Here is a 22,099-nt window from a genome sequence, read left to right on the forward strand (position 1 = left end):
GGTGTGCAGGATGTATTTTTGTACGCATTTTATGTGTGTGATTGTGAGAAGCTGTGGATGTGTTGGGTGTTTTCAAATGTTGGTAGAAAAGAGACTTTTCAGCCAGCAGATGGCGCAATGATCTCTCTGTTCCTGATTAACATCGAACTGAAGAAAGCCTTCATGCCCTCCAAATTGCCAAAACTATATGAATAACACCTGGCTACTTAGAGGAAGTGAGATAAATATGAATAACTAAAGATAACATTGTGTCTATTAGCATGTAGAGCTCCCTCAACATAGACAGCATGCTTTTGATGTTTTATTTTAAAACGCACAATGTACAGCAATGGCACACACAAAATCCTCAGCTGTGTGTTCACTATGTGTCCCTTAATGTATGTGTCATAATTAAGTAAAGCGTGTGTGTGAAAAGTGTGTGTCCATTAGTGGAGTCAATGTGCTGATCCTGTGCTGCCATCTAGTGGACTTGTACAGATTTACCTATTTTGAAATCTATATTTTGACCAGATTAAACTGTATTCAACTATACACTCATATTTTAGTAGTCTTGTCAGACTACAGGTCCATATCTAATTTGTGTTAATTGAAGCACAAATGTGATAAAATGTCTGCCATCTGACAGGTGTGGCATATCAAGCTACTAATCACTAATTAACTAATTTGCTATCCTGGCTCCAAAATGGTGGAATGAGCTCCCCATTGAAATCAGGACAGCAGAAAGCTTACACATCTCCCGGCGCAGACTGAAAACTCATCTCTTTCGACTCCACTTCGAGCGATAGAATTACTAACAAAGCACTTATATACTAATAAAGGACTGGCTTATCTAAAGCCAGTTGAGTAGCACTTGAAATGTTTTGGCTCTATGAAACCTGATGTACTTATATGATTCTGTTTTCTTCAAGTTTGTATCTTCTTGGTCTAATGCACTTATTGTAAGTCGCTTTGGATAAAAGCGTCAGCTAAATGCAATGTAATGCAATAATGTAATGTAATCAAACAACATTACACAGCTGGTTACAGTTAAAAAAAAGTAGAAGGTCACAAGATCTTTGTAACTCATGGACAATGTGATTAGAAACGTAATAAAACACAAACGTTTCTCCTATGCAGAATTTAGTTATCTTATAATAATTATACCTATTAAATATGGCTGATTCATGAGTCCAATGGATTTTTTCAGGACATCAAATTTTCCTAGAAAAATATGTGGTGTTCTTCTATGTCAATGATATATACAAATGAACAGAGAATAAAATCTTCTGTTTATTATTAGATGATATCAAGGCCTAAAAAGACGTTTTTTTTTCATAGTGTGTTCAAATTATGGTGGGTAGTGATTTCTTTGTGTAATCTTGCAATTATGGATTTTTGCTTTACAGAAACAGATACCTTTTCAATAATAAATCATGGATCGAGGGATAGGGGATTCTCATCATACAAAGATAAAAAAGCAAAAATATGAAAACTGTTTTCCAAAATCTGAAGTGAAAAGTGGATGAAACCTCTGTTTAATGTTCAAACCCTAAATTGAACAATGAGTATAACAAGTCATGAACAGATATAAGGGTCATTTTGTACTTACCCACTTTAATAATACACCCTGTTGCTCCTTTAAAGGTCCCATGTCATGCTTTTCTGGTTATTACCCGTCCCCTTGTGTGTTATAAAGGTTGTTCTGCATGTAAACGGTCTCCAGAGTCTCAAACCCACAAAGTACACCCTGTAGCGAGTAAAACTCTAACACAGTCTATGCTGCCCCAAAACGCCTCGTTGGAGATTTCTCATTTTCCATTGTTTACTTCCTGGGTACTGTGACGTGTGAACACCTTGAGGCCACACCCTCTGCCAGCATTTCACGGAACAAAGCTTCCCAAACCTTTCAGCGATTCATGCCGGATATGTGCAGCGTAGGGCACTGAAGAACGATGCTGTTCCTACTTTGTTTGGACCAGCGGGAGATTCGGGTACACAACCTGTAAGTATTCATTGTTGTTTGTGTATTTATGATGTTTAAAACAAACAAGGTATCTACCACGACTGTTTAAATGGGTAAACGTTTTTCGGGCTGCTAAGTTCGGATGGTGGAGAAATGCTCTCCGCAGACCCATGCTCACAGCGTTATAAACCTTTTTCTTACTAAATATCAAGCCACACTTATTGTTTTTACTTCGGCTGTGAGTGTTTGTGTGTGCTAAGGATGAGTTTCACTTGTTCTCGCTGTATTGCCGACCCGGAAACCTGTCCGCTCCTAGCAGCAGTTTGCAGCAGCGAGCCCCGCAACGTCCCGACCAATCAGAGCACACTGGGCTCACAGGGAGGAGCGGGGGGCGGGAGCTCCAACAAGCCGTTTAGGACAGAGAGTGAATACCGGTGAATAGTATACACATACTTTACAGGGATCAGAATACCTTTCTTAGTCCCACAGAGGGGACATTTGCAAAAAAAGGTGCTGTATGAGAAACCAATGTGAGTTTGGAAAATTGCACAGTATAAATCTATTCTAGTAGACCTCAACAATGGAATTATGATCAGTAGAAATGGCCATGACATTGGACCTTTAAATCTTTTAGAGATTTTCACTTTTCACTTTGATCCTACAGAGCACTGCTGCCCCTCCCTTTATGTTATTTATACCTGAAATTAAGAATAAAAGGTAACACGGCAGGGTCCAGGACAGTTGGTTCATCCCAAGCTCCAAGGAAATGAACGAGGCATTCAAGCAAATACTACTTTTTCAGTGTGACGTGACATCATCATTGGCCCAAAAAAAACGTTCCAGTTGACTCACAAGGAGGCAGGGCTTAAGGAAAACGCATGCGATCATAGGAATTATCATGACCCCGCCTCCAACACTGTATCCAGTTCTCTTTATAAAACCACGGTTTATCCGTCCACCATGCTACTAGTTTAGTGATTAGTTAGCATAGCCTTGTATATGAATGATCTTAAACGGTATGGCCGTGCAAAAAATGTTTCATTTCATATTAATGGGGAAGTATGTGAGAAATAATGTGCATATGGGAATGTGAATGTTTTTGGTACATGTATACAAAGGAGCAAGCATTGGATCATTAACCATCACTATGTAATGTGAACTTTTTAGCTTAATATTTGTCGGTTTAACTTCAAACATTAAAGCTTAACAACTGTTAACATGATCTCTGATGATTTGATGTGTTGCTTTCTGTTGTCGGGCTCCGGACTGTGTAAACATGATTGCTTTGCAGATCTGCCTATTCATGAGTTGTGCATCTGTCAGAGCCAACACGAGGTGCTCCCTCCCACAGACAGATCCCCGCTCTGTGGGAGCGTGATACTGCATCAAGGTGTTTCCTTTTTAATATCATGTGCATCAAATGTTTAACTTGGCAAACATGTGTTCACTTAATGAACCTTGTAAAGAAATAATATTTTAGATGTTGAATTAAATAATAATGATATACTTTCCCACAACATATGTTATTTATTTGCCTCAGCAGCAAATGTTTGAGTTAATATTTTTTTTTAATTGCCACATTTAATTTATTTGGCAATATTAGTTACTATTTACTTTGCAGGTTTATATCATTTTTAAAGCGTTCATAAATAAACAAATACATTTGGATGAACTATAATGACTTGAGATAGCAGTATGAGAAGCCAATTCAAGTCAGCTCCACTTTTACTAGCTGTGAAATTAAAATCATGTACACATTATAAATAGAATCCAGTCATTTACGTTATGCCAATTCTAGAAAATGTCCATTCTGCATAATGACTAGGTTTTGATACATTGTGATGCTAATAATGGACGGACAAAGAAATTCCTGTCTGAGATGAAAAAGGAGCCTTTAGATATTTCCCGATTCATTTTGAAAGATAAAAGGGTAAAAATATGTGATTTCATTTTGACTTATGCAATAATGTTCACATTCAGGCATACCAAATAACTAAAGACTTCAGAAGCTATAATAGGAAGACTAAATGCACCAAGTTGGCTCTGTTTGACAGACTTTCTTAGACTGCGAGAGGCCAATCAGTTCACATATTGCAAGTCTCACAAAACCAAGAGCTGTCTGCAGCTCACAGAGAGTAGGTGGGAGATGAAGGGAGAGTCATAAAGACATAGAGATGGTGTTCCACTCAGATAAAGTGCTCCGTCACATAGGACTGAAAATGAAATCCCATCTCAAGGAGCCAGAGTCAGTTCACCCACTTCAGCAGGCGCAGCGTTTCTATCAGTGGAGCTTTATTACAGCTGGTGAGAAACAGAGTGAAGGACAACAGACCTGTACCTCAGAGTGACTGAAGAATCAAACTAAGTAACTAAGTACATTTACTCACTTTGAATTGCCTCTATGTCTGAAAATGTGCTATATAAATAAATTTACCATACCTTACCTTACCTTACCTTATACTCAAGTAATGTACTCAAATACAATTTTGAGATACCTTTACTTTAGGCAAGGCAAGGCAAGTTTATTTATATAGCACCTTTCAACACAAGGCAATTCAAGGTGCTTTACAAAAATGAAAGACATTCAGAAAAAGGCATTTAAAATCAATCATTAAAAACAAAAGATAAGAAAAGAAACATTAAAAGAAAAAATACGTAAATAAAAAATACATGAATAAAAAGTACATGAATAAAAAGGTACAGTGCAGTTAAAGATATAAATAGTTCACACAGAAGTTCCACTTTACTGATGAACATAACGGCTCAGTTTCAATTAAAAGCAGCGACAAAAAGAAAAGTCTTCAGCCTGGATTTAAAAGTAAGAGTTGCAGCGTAATAACTGAACGCTGCTTCTCCATGTTTAGTTCTGACTCTGGGGACAGAAAGCTGACCAGTCCCTGAAGACCTGAGAGATCTGGATGGTTCATAATTTAGCAGGAGATCAGAAATGTAAACTTTAAGGAAAATCCTGTACTTTTACTCCAATACATGTATTTTGTACCTTTAGGTAGTGTATATATGTGATATGTAATCAACACTTAAATCAGACTTTAGTGAGACCTGGAGTAAATTCACATGAAGCTCAGCGCATGTTCTTCCTGGAAGACTGGGTATATACATTCACTCCGCAGCTGCATATAATCAGCTCATCACGGGCGTTATCTATAACCCATTACATTCACCTCATTCTCCAGCAGCCAATCACTGTGCTGCAGCCAAACTTTAAAATGGTTCTCCTCTCACCTCCTCTTCATCCCATCTCCTCATCAAATCCAGATCTTCAGCATCATCACCAGTGTCTAGACCCCGGGGGGTTCCCTATATGCTCACGGCTGTTTAGATACACAATTTCGGGCAAGCCATTGCTTTCAGAGTCTTGTTCCAAGCATCTCCATACCATTATTCATTAATAGATTGTTCCAATTTATTTTCTTTGTTACCGAGTTCAGCCTGGGTGAAAGTTCCCCCCTTAAATAACAATAAAAAGTTTGCTGCTGCTCTATAACTTAACTTAAACATAACATGGTATACTTTGCCTTTGGCATATTAGATTTTCCTGATAAAGACAAATATGCTTGTAGTAAAGCATACGCAGCAATAGTTTGAAAAGGATGCCGTCACTTAAAGGTCCCCTACTATACTGTTTTTCATCAATATATTATAGGTCTCAGATATATCCAGAGCCTGTCTCTGATTGGCTGAAACACCAAACAGATCACAGCAGCATCCCACAATCCACTCTGTTTCAGCCCTGTTTCAAAAGTGCTGATTCTCTGTCCGTTACTTTAGATCAGGGGTGTCAAACTCAATTGAATCGCGGGACACATCAGCATTACTCAAAGGGCCGGTTTTAACTTCAAGACTATATAAAAATACATATATAAATATATATATAAAATAATGTATTATATTACATTATTGCCTCTGCATTGGATTATTATTGGATAGGTTAATAACTTCACAATTAACTACGTCTGAAAGAAGTCTGGGGCAAATAATTGCAAGTCTCTTCAGTGAGAATGTCATAAAATGATTTTTTTTTAAAGATTCAAAATCTGAGAAAAAAGTCTAATTTGAGATGCATTGTGGGACATGTAGTTTATGGGCAACGTGCTTCTATAAATCTGCATGTAACCGTATAATAAACATATTATATTCTTTGCAAGCTCTTGTGGGGCCACAGAAAGTGAAGTCATGGGCCGGATTTGGCCCCTGGGCCTTGAGTTTGACACCCCTGCTTTAGATGAAAATAAGGAGCCCCTCCCCAAGCCCCTCTGAGAGAGATTTGGTTACAAAGAACACAATGGTGCTCTAGGAGGAGATTCAGGTGATAAGGTGGGGGGGAGTTACCTTTGTTGGTGATTGGCTAATGGTTACACAAGCCAAAACATCGTTATGACATCATAAAGTGGCCAAAATCTGATCTGCTCATTTTCAGACAGGTTTTTATATAAATAAAATGGATCAGGACAAAAAGAGAAAGAATCTTTGTTCCTGAAACTTTCAGAGTCTCTTTACACAGAGGAGACACATGTTGATGATGCTTATAATTTTGCACAATAGGTCACCTTTAATGAATAGTTTGACGATACTGTACTGTAGCAGCAGTGGGTCTTATTGACATTAAAGAGTGGCAGCCCCTGAGTCAAACCTCATGTACAGCAGGGGAATGACATCAGTGATTAGGTAAGAGTCAGTCAGACTCTCCATTGGTCACGCTGGATTGGACTACATTTGCCAAGGGACCCGGCCTGCAGATAACACTGCTCACACACGCTGGTTTGTTTTTAGGTGTACAGCATGCACACAACCAGAGATGGCAAAAGTACACACATCCTTTACTCAAGTAGAAGTACAGATTCTCGCGTTTAAAAATACTCTGGTGAAAGTAGAAGTACTGACTAAACTTCTTTATTCAAGTAAAAGTAAAGAAGTATAGGCTTTGAAATGTACTTCAGTAAAAAGTACCCATAACTAGCAGCTGTTTTAAAGAGTACCTGACCTCCCTTTATATTAATAGAACAATAATGTCATTGTTAGCTAATGAATGTTTCCATGCTGAACAACGGCAACATGACAACGCTTTCATTGGTCCCTCTTCTTTAGAGAAGACCAGGAAATGATGGATACACGGATCGTGTTCAAATCAATAGGCACGCAATGACTCTAAATAATAAAGATCACGCCACCAAACACACATTCAGACTAAAGGAACCAGCCGGTTTGGAAAATGTGAGAAGTAGAAAGTTCAGGTATTTGGGTTCAACATGTAAGACACTCAAGACAGAGGGCACACACTAAGCTCCACACACACACACACACACACACACACACACACACACACACACACACACACACACACACACACACACACACACACACACACACACACACACACACACACACACACACACACACACACACACACACACACACACACACACACACACACACACACACACACTTATATTCCGCCCTGAGATGTGCTGTAACGTGACACCTGCTCTCCTCTGCTGTGACTGACAGAGAGTTTAGATCCAGCCCCAGCTCTTCCTAATTGGATTTGTGAGGCATCCCGCCGCAGGCCTCTAATAGCCTCTTGTAATCCGCCTCGGGCCTTTTGTGGACCATTTCCTCCCCGCGCTGAGAATAAGGGACCTCCTGAAAGGCATTTTTGGCTGCACACCCTGAGTCCTCAGAGCTATTAGGCTCTTGTAGATTTTGAGGGGTTTTGACAACAATGTCAGAACAACAGAACATATGGTAGAAGGGGAGAAAAACAACGGGAAAAGAGGTGTATGGCATTAGGAAGGCCGAGCCACTGCCAGCTGATGGTGGTTTTGAACTTAGCAAAACACCTCAGTCGCTCCAGGACATTCCTTCAACTCGCTTCCTGTACAAGCAAGAGTTTCACTTTCAAACCACATCAGGAAATACAAATGTTTGTTCGTTGGCCGTGCAAAAAATGCAAGACTGGCTGACAAGAGTGACCTTTTCACATCGGCTGATTTTAATCTGAATAGCATGCATCAAGTCTTACAGTGTTCCTGAATCACAACAAACCACTAGAGGGCTGTGAAGAGCAAACCTTACACTACTGCACTTTCCCTTTGGATCAGCAAGAAAGATAGTTAATACATCTGAATCAAAGTACTTCTTTCTTCACAGAAAGCTTCTAATCCTTCGTGTCTCTGAACACACAGCAGTCATCAAACCTGCTTGAATGCATTTAAATAAAACTTTCAAAATTAAAAAGGTTAGGCAGCTTGCTTCTTGAGGTGCAAATGGCATGAGTACAAGTATTAAAGAGGACAGGATATGATCATTTTCAGGTTCATGTATGTATTTTGTTCCTCTACTGGGACATGTCTCCATGCCTTAATGTTCAAAAAGCTCTTTATTTTTCTCATACTGCCTGTGCTGGAGCATCACTTTTCACCCTCTGTCTGAAACCAGAGCTGGCAGAATATTACAGTACGCCAAAGAGAGGGCATGTGGGAAATAACTGCCCTTATAGAAAAAAAGAAGATGGACCGGCGGTGAGCTGGTGTATCCGTTCCAGAGCAGAAGAAGAAGCAGAAGAAGAAGAAGAAGAAGAAGAAGAAGAAGAAGAAGAAGAAGAAGAAGAAGAAGGAGGAGAAGAAGAAGAAGAAGAAGAAGAAGAAGAAGAACATCAGTGTTGAGTGATTCGAATAACAACAGTGATCAGACAACTGTGGATCTGCTGAGGAACATACGTGACTGCAGACTCCATTTTTCAGCTGCCTGCCGCCAGAGCGTTTGATCTAGCTTTATTTCTTTATGTCAACAACTGTGTGTGTGTGTGTGTCTTTTTCTCACACACACACACAGAGGCCTGTCCTCCCCCACGTGAGGTAGTGCGGGAAGTAGGGAGGAAGGGGAGGGAAGCTCTTATATTAATGGCTGCGGTTAACCTGAGCGGGTCAAACCCATTGGAGCCGTTGATGGATCTGGTTTGTGGGAGCTTTCTCTCACTCTCTCTCTCTCTCTGTATCACACACACACACACACACACACACACACACACACACACACACACACACACACACACACACACACACACACACACACACACACACACACACACACACACACACACAAACACACACACAAAAAAGTACATTTACTCAAGTGTTTTACTTATTTACCTTTTTGAGGTACTTTGAGTATTTAAAATGTATGTTTCTTTACACTTCTAGTCCACTACAATTTGGGGGTGAATATTGTACTTTTTACTCATTACGTATATTTGAAAAGATGAGTTACTTTGCGGGTTCATATTTTCTTTTATTATTAAAATGACCATGAATGAGGATGTATTATTGTTATGGATAAGTTAGCTGTATACCTATTTAGAGTTTATTCTCATGCTAATACTTTTGTAGTTAAAGGTAGGGTAGGTAATTCACTTCAGAAACACTTTTTGTTATATTCCATGGAATACTCTTAACATCCCGATAGCAATGAATACATTAAATGCTTTGACAATAAATACATCAAAAAAGTTCATCTGTGGAAGCCGTAGTACTGTAAAAAGCACGACCAATCATCTGAGCCGGCCCGGCTAAAATAACTGGATGGCCTACCTGCCTGTCAGCCTTCCATCTGTGCACAAACTTATCTCGTGCCCTCATTGGTCATGTGCTCGTGTGTGTTGGAGGAGGGGCTCTGTAAGGAAGAGGCGGATTTGTTCCGGTTGTGTATTTTCAAATTCTAGCGCACACAAGCTGGTTTCTCCAATATTATCTACCCTACCTTTAAGTAACAGACTTTTACCTGTAACAAAGTATTTCTACATCTTGGTATTGTAACTTTAACTAAAGCTTCCAGCCGGGGACTTTGGGTGGCAGTATAGATAGATATATATAAACACTATGGCTCAAGGGGGAGTCGCCAGCGTAGCTCACCGGTGGCCATCTTGCCACAGTCAACAACTACTGCTACAGCTGTTGTAAGTGTGAGTGATCTGCACACAAATACTCTTAACTCGCTGAAATCTTGACTGATTTACAAACGGTTTGGTTTATTATAAACGTTATTAACATGGCTATGATACAGGAGACAACAAGATATGTTGAAAAAAAAAGTTAATGATCATAATTATAAGTATGTAGTATCATAACTACATCTTGATGTTTATAACAAACCAAACCGTTTGAAAATTGATTGAAAATTGAGCAATCTGCGGTTATTTCAACAGTGCACTATAGACATAATGTTATGAATGACCGAGCTGCCTGTGGCAAGATGGCCGCCATATGGCAACGTCGGTCTACATTGGCCAGCAGCGCGGCTGAGTCATCTAGTGTTTATATATATATCTATGGCAGTATATGCCGTGAAGTTGTTTGCGGCCTGCCAGTAAACCCAAAGCAGAAGAAGAAGAAGTGACGTCAGCGGCTTCATTTGCGTAATCTTCCCTCAGGGAACTTATTCTGGTGTGAACGCGATCTGCTCTTTAAGGTAGAAGATCTGAGTGCTTCTTCCACCTCTGGTTACAGGCATGTTTATCAGACGCAAAGAAAATAACTCTTGTAAAAAATAGGTGATAGATGTCAAGCAACTGTAATACCATTCAAATATTCATTTTTTCCATTTCCATATTTTTTCCCGCGTTGAAATCGTGTTTGATAGAAACTGGCCCTTGACACACACGTCGTCATACCTAAAGTGAAAGGAGCCATGTTTGTTTATTGCTTATCTCACCTATTTCGTAGGTTATGATGTCACGTAGGTTGTACCAGCAATGGTTTATTTATTCACCTGTTCACATGCACGACAAAAATAAATAGAGTACGTTTTGGCTCTCACGTTTGTTGATTAGAAAATCTTAGATTATCAATGTCATCTTTGCACATATATATTATGTTCTGAATTTGTTTACTTTGAAATGGACACTAAACCTAAATCTCTAAGTTGAATAGGATAATTCAAAAAGGTGCATCACATGGTATTTCTTAAGAAGTCTCTAAACTAAGCTTCCTACATGAACAAATTAAGAGTTTCTTTATCCCCAGCAGTGTAAACAAATATAAGTCAACATAAACATCAGTTGATAGTGTATTGTAGACTCAGTGAACATCTGTCTGTGGTAAATAAGAGCAGGGAACACCTCACTGAACATCAGGAAACACATCCTCCATGTTTCCATGGACACTTGAGGATCAAAGCCTCCGTGTTGTGATGCGTGCAGATAACGCACTGGGGTTTGTACTTTTGAATGGCAGTAACCAGGAAGTACCCCAAGGAAACAACCGTGTTTCCAGAGAGAAGCATCTGACACAAGTTACAGCTGTAATTGAATCAAGCCACCGTTCCTATAGAGGGGTTTCCCTCAGATGCTATCCGCCGCCGACTGCGATCTCAGAGCAAAACAAAAGGATGACGTCAGTAAGGAAAGAGAGGAGGAAGAGGAAGATGTGCTCCCAATTACATGACAGCGATAGATTAAAGAACAAGTGCTGTGTGTTTGAGGAGGAGGGCCTCATGGAAACGGCTACTACTGACGAATGAGGAGATTAACTGAGTTTAATGATGACTGTTTCCAGACTGCAGAGGCGAGGGGGTTTAAGATAACGTTTAAAGGACAAGGGTTGTTGTATTGTTCCTTTCTTTTGTTGTTGTCAACAAATCCAATGTAAAGACCATTGTGTATCTAGAGCAGGGGTGTCAAACTCAAATACACAGTGGGCCAACATTTAAAAATGGGTACTAGTCGAGGGCCGGACTGGTTCAATGTTTATTGCAGAACGTATTGAAATGAACTTATTGCACAAATTAAACCTGGAACTAACAAAGCTTAAATGATTGCCTATAAAAACAACATTAAACATTAAATAATCAGTTGCATTCATTTCTTCAGGCTCTATCTGCAGCTTTTCCGGAGTCATTTCTTATGATTACATTTTTCCACAGGCCAACAACAGCTTCAACAAAACTATTTCCCTCAAAGAGAAACCCAAACATGCCCTGTTGTCTCAAGAAAGAGAGTGCAGAAGGAAACATCCATTAAACTCAGTGTGCTGCTCTGTGATGCTAGTTCAGATACTTGGCATCTCATCTTGGGTGCAAGTTCATCAATGTTTGGGGTCAGGCTCTGAGCTGAGGAGACCCTCAGGATTGAGTGAAGGTGTGAGTGCAATATACCGGCGGGCCAGATCTAACAGTAATTAGAAATGATCCTGCGGGCAGAAATTAAATCCACCAAGGGCCTGATTTGGCCCCCGGTCCTTGAGTTTGACACATGTGCTGTAGAGCCTGCTTTCTGTGGCATAGGGCTTCACTGTTGGCCAAACAATTTTAAAAACACATCAATGCTACACTCTTGTATTGGCTGACATATTCATTCATTAACATGAGCAGACACACAGTTATTCCTTTTGAATCAATCCCTGAAACACCACTTCCAGGCACCAAACGTGTATAAATCCACAGCTAAAAGTAGTCCCAAACAAATGCATTATTTCTTCCTGTTCGAGTCATGTTTGCTCAACAGCCTTTATTTATCCAGGTAAAAAATCCTATTGAGATCAACGATCTCTTTTACAAGGGAGACCTGCCGCACATTGGTTACACATGTAGAAAACAAAAGGACACATGATACAACATAAGGACAGGGGTACAATTTACAAACTTACTCACAAAGACAGTCAATCTGTGCTTTAAAATTATGCAGGGGAACCAAAAGGCTCATTTTCAATATGTTTTGCAGAGTGTTCCAAGCTAGAGGAGCAGCGCACATACAAGCTTTAGTGCCTAACACAGTCCTAGCACATGTAATAAAAACACATCCGGGGATCTCAGGCAATAGCTACCTGCGACTCTGTGATATCAGTGAGCAGATGTAAGGTGGTAGTTTACCCAACATGGCTTTATATATGAACATGTACCAATGACTGAGTGTCCGAACAGTAAGTGAAGGCTGACCTGCCCTGACATACAGGGTACAGTGATGAGTAAGTGCTTTGTAACGGGGCGGTTTTGGCGCAGCGGTCAGATCAGATCAAGGGGCGTTGGTGAACTCCAGTTCGAATCAGGCCGTTGTGTCCTTGGGCAAGACACTTTACCCGCATTTGCTCCTGTGGGTAATGTCCACAGTAATGACTCTTACATGTCTAATATGTGTAATGTGTAATTCTAAAGCGCTTTGAGCACCTGTAAAAGCGCTCTAATAAAAAATGTAATGCATTATTATTATTATTATTATTATTATAATTACTAACACATCTCAGCGCACTGTACTGGTAGGTGCATTCATATCAGATCACCATAGTCCAGCACATTAAGGGGGCTAGCTGTTTAAGGACTAAACCAAACGTAAAATACATGAATTTTGACTCATTTTCTTTTAGGTATTACATCTGAAATTAGAACACATGCCAGCCTGATACTTCAAAGTGCAGTATATATCAGACTGCAGAATGACTTGTTGATTCATCAGTTAGTCGGTTAGCTCATTATTCACGTGTGTGAGCTGAAGGACAAGCACTTTTAAAGAGACAACTTTGAACACGTTATGGATATCTTTCTTTTTGTTCTAAAGGTTATGGAAATTAAAATATATAAGGAAAGAAAATAAGAATAATCATTCATTTAATTTACCAAAGCAAAAAACGTGCCACCAAATCTGTATATTTCTCGGCACTAGTGTTTCTTGGTTAAGTATGTTTAGAATGTATAACTTCAATAAACTCTTAAAAGTTTAGGATTTGAACCGTCTTTAGGCTTAAAGGAGGTGTTCTTCTAGGCTTTTATATCAATACATCCGGCTTTAGATACACACACACACTATGTTTGTGAACCAATCAATGTTTTTTGTCTCACTATTGAATTTGACCAGACCTATACACTGTAATGATTTCTTTGAAAAAAAGAACCATGCTAGAATCAAGTGAAATTCATTTATTATAAATCCAACATTTACATTTTAAAACAAAACAAACAATATTAAAACCTGTCTCCTCTGCCTGCGTGGTGACAGCAGAGACAACAAAGGTTAACAAGCACACACACACAAGCACACACACACACACACACACACACACACACACACACACACACACACACACACACACACACACACACACACACACACACACACACACACACACACACACACACACACACACACACACACACACACACACACACACACACACACACACACACACACACACACACACACACACACACACACACACACACACACACACACGTCAGAATGTCAGTCTGTTACTTGTCTCCACGCAGCTCATCGTCAGTCCTGAGCTGGAGGGAAGAAGATGAAGCTGAAGCTGGAGAAAGCTTATTCCCGGTGCTCAGAGTGCTGTAGTGGTTCTGGATCCATTCACCCTCACTGGGATCAGATCCAACTGGACCTTCTCCTGGTTCACCTCTCACACTTCTTCTGTCTCAGTGAAGAGGGCACACTGACCCTCATTGAAAAGAACATCAACACATATTCACATCACAGCTCCACACATGGTGAGGGTTCATTTACACTGTGTGACTGTGGGCTGTAAACAATGCTCTGTACATTACCCTGTAAAGAAAGTCTGAATGTATTGCTTCCAGTCCATATCCAACTTAAGAGTCTTTTACCACACGATTATCAAAGCAATTCAATACTAATCCACGTTGCATCTCTCAGAAACAGAAACACAGCTGATTGTCTGTCACACGTCATTATGGCTTTTTACGTTTCTTTGCTACAAGCTTCAACTTAGTGTAATGCCGATTTTTGCAATACACCCACACATTTGAACAGATTTTCATTTCCATATTTCACCAAGATCGTCTTTTCTCGACTCAGATGATCACATTTGAAGTTATGATGTAATCAGGATAGTACGATGATGAAATTGTCTATCACCAGTTTTCACTCACAACATGGCACTGTATTTGGTTATGCTTTCACACACAAAAAAAGGACTTCAATAGAAGCGAACGAGAGCAGTTCAGTTTAGATTTCTTTCTCAGTGATTAAGGTGGGAATTGAATCACAGACCTGAGCCACAGCTGTCTAAAATAAGTGACATCTAGTCTGTCGATATGAAAGAAAATGTGTCGTAAAGGCAATCCTCACACTCGAGTCTTAACTGAGAAAGATATTGTCCACACATCATCCAGACAGTCCTGATCACATGGCCCACGAGATGTTGGCCGTGTGCTCCTTAGCCTTCATCCTCAGCACGGCGATGCTGGACGAGCGCCTCTCGAACTCGGGTTTGGTCTCGAAGGCGACGTGGTGCCCGTTGGGGGCCGGCGTGAGGAGGGAGTCGGCGCTGAAGAAGTTGTTTAAGGACACGTGGCTGAACTGGTTCTGCTGGGCGGGGAAGCTGACGTAGCCGTGCTCTGAGGAACCGGGGGCCGGGCGGGGGGGGTGGGAGTACGAGGAGACGCAGGGGGGGGAGCCTCGGGGCAGCATGCAGGACGAGACCACCGAGCCCCCCGGAGCAGGAGGGGGCCACAGGTTGTTGGGGATCTGTGGGGAGAAAACAGGGTTTAGATCAGGGGTGTCCAAACTTTTTTCACCGAGGGCCATCCCTTAAAGCAGAAGCCTCACATTGATTACAATAAGGAGAAATAGGAAGGGTCTATTTCAAGCTTGTAAATAAGTCATTGGGCTTTTTTCTTATCAACTAAGATATGTTCGAAAATGTTTCCAACTTGAATCGACTGAATTAATTTGAAAAGTGGTTTTTATTAACACATGAATACTACTGTGTAATATATGTGTACAGATATATTTAAGAAGTACAAGACAAGCACAAGTTTCATTTGTGGGACGTATAACATTATACTTTTTTAATTAGCGGAGGGCCGATTCAAAATGGTCTGTGGGCCGCATTTGGCCCCCGGGCCGTAGTTTGGACATCCCTGGTTTAGATTATTTGGATAATGGCTTTGATTCAGGATGCATTAGGGTACATACTTAAAAAACGTGTTTAATAGATTTATATACTGTACAACATTGGCAACCACATAAGGCATAGATTTCTTTTTGAATACGCATGTTTAGACAGATAGATTATCAAACCACACACACACACACACACACACACACACACACACACACACACACACACACACACACACACACACACACACACACACACACACACACACACACACACACACACACACACACACACACACACACACACACACACACACACACACACACACACACACACACACACACACACACACACACACGGATATCCATTTCATCCACCTCAATTGGAGGTTGGAATATCAGACACATATCCCAATGATCATTTTAGAACAGTTCACATATTTTTTATGCGTCCCAAAGTGTTGTGCAGCCTCTGTTGGTATGTTATGAGATGATGCAAGAGAAAAGAGCGAGAGAGAACAGGGATCACTTCCATCTGCTCAGCACTCAGTGAACAGCCCATCATGATGTCTGAGACAGAGCTGAGTTTAAAGAACGGCATGTCCGTCTTTACGTAAAACTCTAAAAAAAAGGCTGGGAGCTAAAACACATTCAAATAACCGAATTCACCGACAGGCAGTTTGTTTGGTTCATTTGCCAAGATTTCAATCAAATGCAGAACACAAGCTGGTCCAAGTGAGTAGCATGTGAAAAGCATGATAATTCATTTGTTCCTTAATTGGGAAGATTAGATCACTGAAATGCATAAATATTTAATGTTTCAATAAGTAATATGTGCCATATACCCTAACCCTTCAGGTACAAATGCACCAAAATAGTTCCATACATGTTACATCAATAAACAACTACCTTCAGCATTTTAGAACATTCTTAAAAACACAAAACTATAAACTGAACTAACCCGCTTTTGCTCAACATAATGCCAAAATATATATTTACAGACTTTTTAAACAAATACCACAAATCAGTCGTGCTGTGGTCAAGAGAAAGTCCACTTTGACAGTTAAACAAACGTCTCCTGGACATGCCGGAGAATCAGCTTTACCGACGTGTTCCTGACAACATGTGCCATTAATCAGCTGACCTCAGAATTCAGCCCAAAAACAACAAAACTGGCCAACACGTCCAATTCAACCAAAATACAGAAAATCTCTTTAAAACCCACAAGAACACAATCCAGCTCCGATGTGTTCAGGGACACAGATACATGCAGGACGGTGCGTTCGATGACAGTAATCTGGATCAGCTGCAGATCTATCAGGACCACGTGTGGAGGAGAAGACGTCCAACACATTTCTGACCTGGTCTCGAGCCAGAGCGGAGAAATGATTAGACTTTTTCTGTTCTCTTTCGTTTTACAACTCCACCTCTGACACACATTTTCCAGTTACATCAATCCAGATCCCATTTTTCTTGACACATTAGATCAAAGTTAAGGATGCAGATCTGGATATATGATGGTGAACCTTTCCATATCACTAGAGCTGATTTGACATCTACTCTGTGGAAAACAAAAAGGTATTTGGAGGAACAAACATCTTGTTGTCATTACTCTTTCCTTAGGTAACCCTGAGCAACTGTTCATATTGTTCTCACAGCTGACCTCATTGGGTGTACACATTCTATTGTTCACACTTTAATGTATGCTGTGTTTATATGTAATTTAGAAATTCAGTAGGTGGGTCTGCTATAGTGTTTTCTTACTTGTTCTGTATAATTTAATGTGTTGTACTCTATTCTCTTTAGATATGTCTTTCTATTTTCTGTATATTCATGTGCCATGTCTTTTTACTTTTAAAAAAGTCCAGATTTTGCATCAATAAAGTTTTTTTTTTTTTTTTTTATAATGTGCAATGTCTTCTTACTTGATGCTGTAACTACAAATAAAATCCACATATTGGAACAATAAAGTCAATCTTAATTAATCGAATCTCTTTGCACGATCCACACACTCTTAGTACACAATGGAAACGTAAAAACTATTGTTGATATGTTATCAAGATTCTCAATTTGTTTTTTTACGTGTTCTTTTTCTTTCTTGTACATTGTGATTTTACATGCTGCTCAAACGGACACATTTCTCAATGTGGGATCAATAAAGTAAATCTGATTTAATCTCTCTCTGAGCAATCCTCTCGCTCTCAGTGCAAACTGGAAATCTAAAAAATTGTTTCAACACATCATCCAGAATATTTCCATCTATTTATCTTTGTATTAATGTGCAATGTCTTTTCACATGCTGCTGTCACAAAATAAATCCCAATTTCAGATAAAAAAAGAATGTAATCTTATCTTTTTGAGAATCCCTACTCTCTTAGTACAAGCTAGAACTTTCAAAATGTATTTTCAGTTCATTATCCAGAATGTTTTACTCATGGTCAGCGTCTTTTCACATGCTGCTGTAACGAAATCAATTCCAATTTCGGTTAAAAAAGGAATATCTAATGTATTCTCTTTGAGCAAACTCAACACTTTCAGTAAAACTAAAACTGGAAATGTAAAAAATATTCCATTGCATTCATAAGTAATATCTTCCTGCATGCTGCTGTACCAAAAAAAAAGCAATTCAGTATATCAAATTGAATCTAGTCTAATATCTGAGCAATCCACACGCTCTTGTACAAACTACACTTTATCCAGAGTCATGCACAGAAACCCTGTTCATTTTTTATTTCTACACATGGGTTTCTTCCTGCAGGATTACAATGGAGCTCCTTCCTGCATACAGTATTCCCATGTTTTAAAACCCCAACCCTCGGTCCCAGTGTGTGATCGACAGCCCCTTCCCACACGGACAGACTGACAGCGTCGTCTCTCTCACCTCATCTCGTACCTGACCTTTGTCCGAGCTGCAAGATGAACGAGCAGCGAGCATGAAATCTGATATAAGGCCATTCATTCAGGCGGACACCTCGCAGCTCTAATCAGAGTCTCTTATCTGAAGATGGGTTCATAACAAGTGATGAATGGAGCAGCAGGGAGAAGCCTTCATTAGTCGTGGAGTGTGGAGAGTATTTTAGGAAAGAACATTATGACGTGAGCATTGTGCACCAGTGACCATTGATGGAAAAATAACTAAGAACATTTACTTAAATTCTGCGTTAAGTAAAATAGTTTAATTGAGTATTTCTATTTTATGCTATAAACTTCTACCCAAATTTGAAACTAATATTGTACTTGTTATTCCACTACATTTATCTGACAGCTTAGGTGACTACTTTCTTACTTCTAAAAATTAAACAACAAATAAAGTATAACGTTTTATTTAAGCTACCAACTTAAATCCCATATATAGTGCAATTTTAAGGCAAGAAGTTAATTTATATTACAATAAACAATATATATGATTCTGAAATGTTGCATAATGTGTACTTTTTGGTGTACATTTTTGGTGTACTTTTACTTGAGTCCTATTTGTACTTTTATTTGTAAATGAGTTTTTTTTTTTTAATTGTGTTATTTTACAGGAGTACTTGTTCCACTTCCTTTGCCAGTGTCCTGTACAGTATGGTATGGTTGTGAAAAACGGATAATCACATCGTAACTAGAACTCGCCTGTGTGTAGCTGTCGGTCCTCGGTAACACTGACAGGTCGTAGGTGGCTGCGAAGTGAGTTTTGGCCTGTTGGATCTGCCCGTAGCGCTCTCTCTTCCTCCATTTGGCTCTTCGGTTCTGAAACCACACCTGACACGAAAACACAGGGAAATAAAATCCAATGGGACAAAAATAAATATCTATGTAATAAATATGAGTTTGTGACAAAATGCCTAGTAAAACAATTCTAAAAAATAATCAATTTCATGCAAAATAATCCGAAAACAATTAATAAAAAACAGCTACAAATTTAAATTAATTAATGCATTTAAAAAAGGAAGTTCAACAAATGTCTTTAAAATGTTTATTATTTAAATGTTTTATTACAAGTGTGCTATTTCAATAGTGATGTTACTTTACGCATTGCAGCATCGCTCCACATCCGGCTGTCTTAAATCCCTTCTTTCTTTCTTTAATGGTTTCCTTTCTCCATAAGTGAAAGCTACCACGATAAGAGCCTGCTGATAAACCGTACCTGCACTCTGGCCTCTGTTAGCTCCGTCCTCATGGCCAGCTGTTCCCTCACATAAACATCTGGATAGTGTGTTTTCTGGAAGACCTTCTCCAGCTCGTCCAGCTGCGCGCTGGTGAAGGTGGTGCGGTGTCTCCGCTTCTTGCTGCTGGACACGTTGCTGTCGCATTTGTCTCCCATGTCGTCCAAATCCGGTTTGTCCTGCCCGGTGCTCACCGGAGAGGCGCGCAGAGTGCAGCAGTTATCCATAGACCGGCTGAGGTCCGTGTGCAAAGGGTCCTCGTCTGGTTTTGGCACACCGTAGTTTCCTGGAATGCAAGATACAAATTAATACATTTAAAAATAAATAAATAAATAAAGAGATCAAGAAAATAAAATAGCCCTTAATATTTAAGCATTTAATGACACTATAGTGCAAATTGAAGCATGATTACAAATATATGATCACTTGAAATAATTTGTAAATGTTAACCTTTTAATTTTTAAATTAACTTTAGTATTTTTAAAACAATGGGAATGATTTAATATATACAATTGGTTGAGCTATAAGTGAATTTAATGTATAATAATATAATAAAATACTCGGGGGGGAAAGTAAAAAGAAAAAAAAGAAGAAGAAAAACAGCGAAAATATAATTACAAAAGAAACACGTTTTTTTAGGCCAATAAATAAATAATAAATATAACAAATAAATACATACTAATATGTTCTATTTCCATCAGTTTAGTTTCTCTTTAACTCGCAGCACACATGCAGACAAACTCCTGTACAGCTGCAGAGTTGTTGCAGTAAAAGTGAAAGTTACAACACAGTTTGTACGCACCGTTCTGGTCTCCGCACGGCGAGGCACGGTGCTCCCCGCTCTGCAGCCCGAAGGCCTGCACGCATTTCGGGGAAGACTTGGTGAAGTACTGCGAGCTGTCCAGGCTCTCCATGACTTGGTCCATGTAGTAATCGCTGGCCTTCATCGTTTGGTTTTTCAACGCGAATTTATCCTCCATGTACTCCATCATCTTAACCCAAATCCGCTTTAATCAGAAGTCAGCATTAAAAAAAAAAGAACTAATCGCTGTTCTGCTCGGATGGTCGCAGCGATGCCTTGTAATGCAATAATTCGGAGTTAATTTGCTCTGTCTTGAAGGCACGACGTCTTTATAGCCCCGAAGAGAGTGAGAGGCTTAAGAGCTGCCCTCCTCTGAATGCGAACCAACTCCTCCCCCAGCCCCGACCCAACCACACAGTCTGAGAGCAGAACCAGAACTCTAATGTACAACATGTTTGGACATCCACAACGAGGCAGTAATTCACAGCTGCTCGTTGGGACTCAGAATGGGATTTAACCGGATTCTGTGGATCCTTAAAGCTCGCTGATCTCTGCTGCTCATTCGTTTCGTTTTTGGGCCAGTTTGACATGTTTGGTACCGGAATAAAGTGAACCGAAGAGTGTGGTTAAATTCACTTTAAAGATGCATTATGGGGAAGAAGCATATATTTTCTAAATTATTATCTTTTAGCTTTTCGTGTTTGACAAACTGATTTGTAGCCATATTTTGTTTAGGCCTTACCACAACTGATAACGCTTCCAATTCAAGTATATAAAAGGCGTTATGACACTTATTTAATATATATAAATCTGTATAGAAAACGCAAATTCATTTTAAAGTTAATTTATGTGATTGTGTTTTGTTTTTTTTTGTTAATAAAGCAAATGCAGTTAACATAATACGCACGTTTTCCGCACATAAAGAAATACATGGAAGTCCTCAATTATTCAATTCTTTCGTTATTAATGCGTTCACACGTTTTTTAGACACACATTTCATGGATTACATGAATTAAGCATTATTTCTACACCTGACATTTGGGACAGAAGATGATTTACTCACGTTTCTTAGCTTTAAACTGAGCTCTAGTTTTCCATCATGTCCATTTACTTGTTTAAATATTAATTAACCACATACACCAAAAAACGTCTTAACAATTTTTTTTTTTTTACCATGAAATGTCAACGATGTCGGATAATTTAGCGCATGTGTCCACGTAGTAAGTGAGTAGGCTATTATACGGGAACATCACGCAGGCCTTTGGTACACGTATTTGCAATTTGCATTTTTTTTCCATTGCGACAAAAGCATAAAAGCCTGATTAAAA

At 39.5% G+C, this 22,099-nt stretch overlaps 1 protein-coding gene across 1 annotated transcript; it reads right to left on the reverse strand.

Annotated features, from left to right (window-relative positions):
* Positions 1-13,985: 13,985 nt before the first annotated feature.
* Positions 13,986-21,936, reverse strand: alx1 (ALX homeobox 1). The gene is made up of 4 exons (XM_079679771.1): positions 20,772-21,936; positions 19,951-20,255; positions 19,437-19,565; positions 13,986-15,446 (listed from the first exon to the last, which is right to left on the reverse strand). Exons 1-4 carry the CDS (start codon positions 20,959-20,961, stop codon positions 15,102-15,104), a joined length of 969 nt encoding a protein of 322 aa, XP_079535897.1. The 5' UTR covers positions 20,962-21,936; the 3' UTR covers positions 13,986-15,101.
* Positions 21,937-22,099: the final 163 nt, after the last annotated feature.

This window comes from Notothenia rossii (genome assembly GCF_949606895.1).
Source record: "Notothenia rossii genome assembly, chromosome: 5".
NCBI lineage: Eukaryota > Metazoa > Chordata > Actinopteri > Perciformes > Nototheniidae > Notothenia > Notothenia rossii.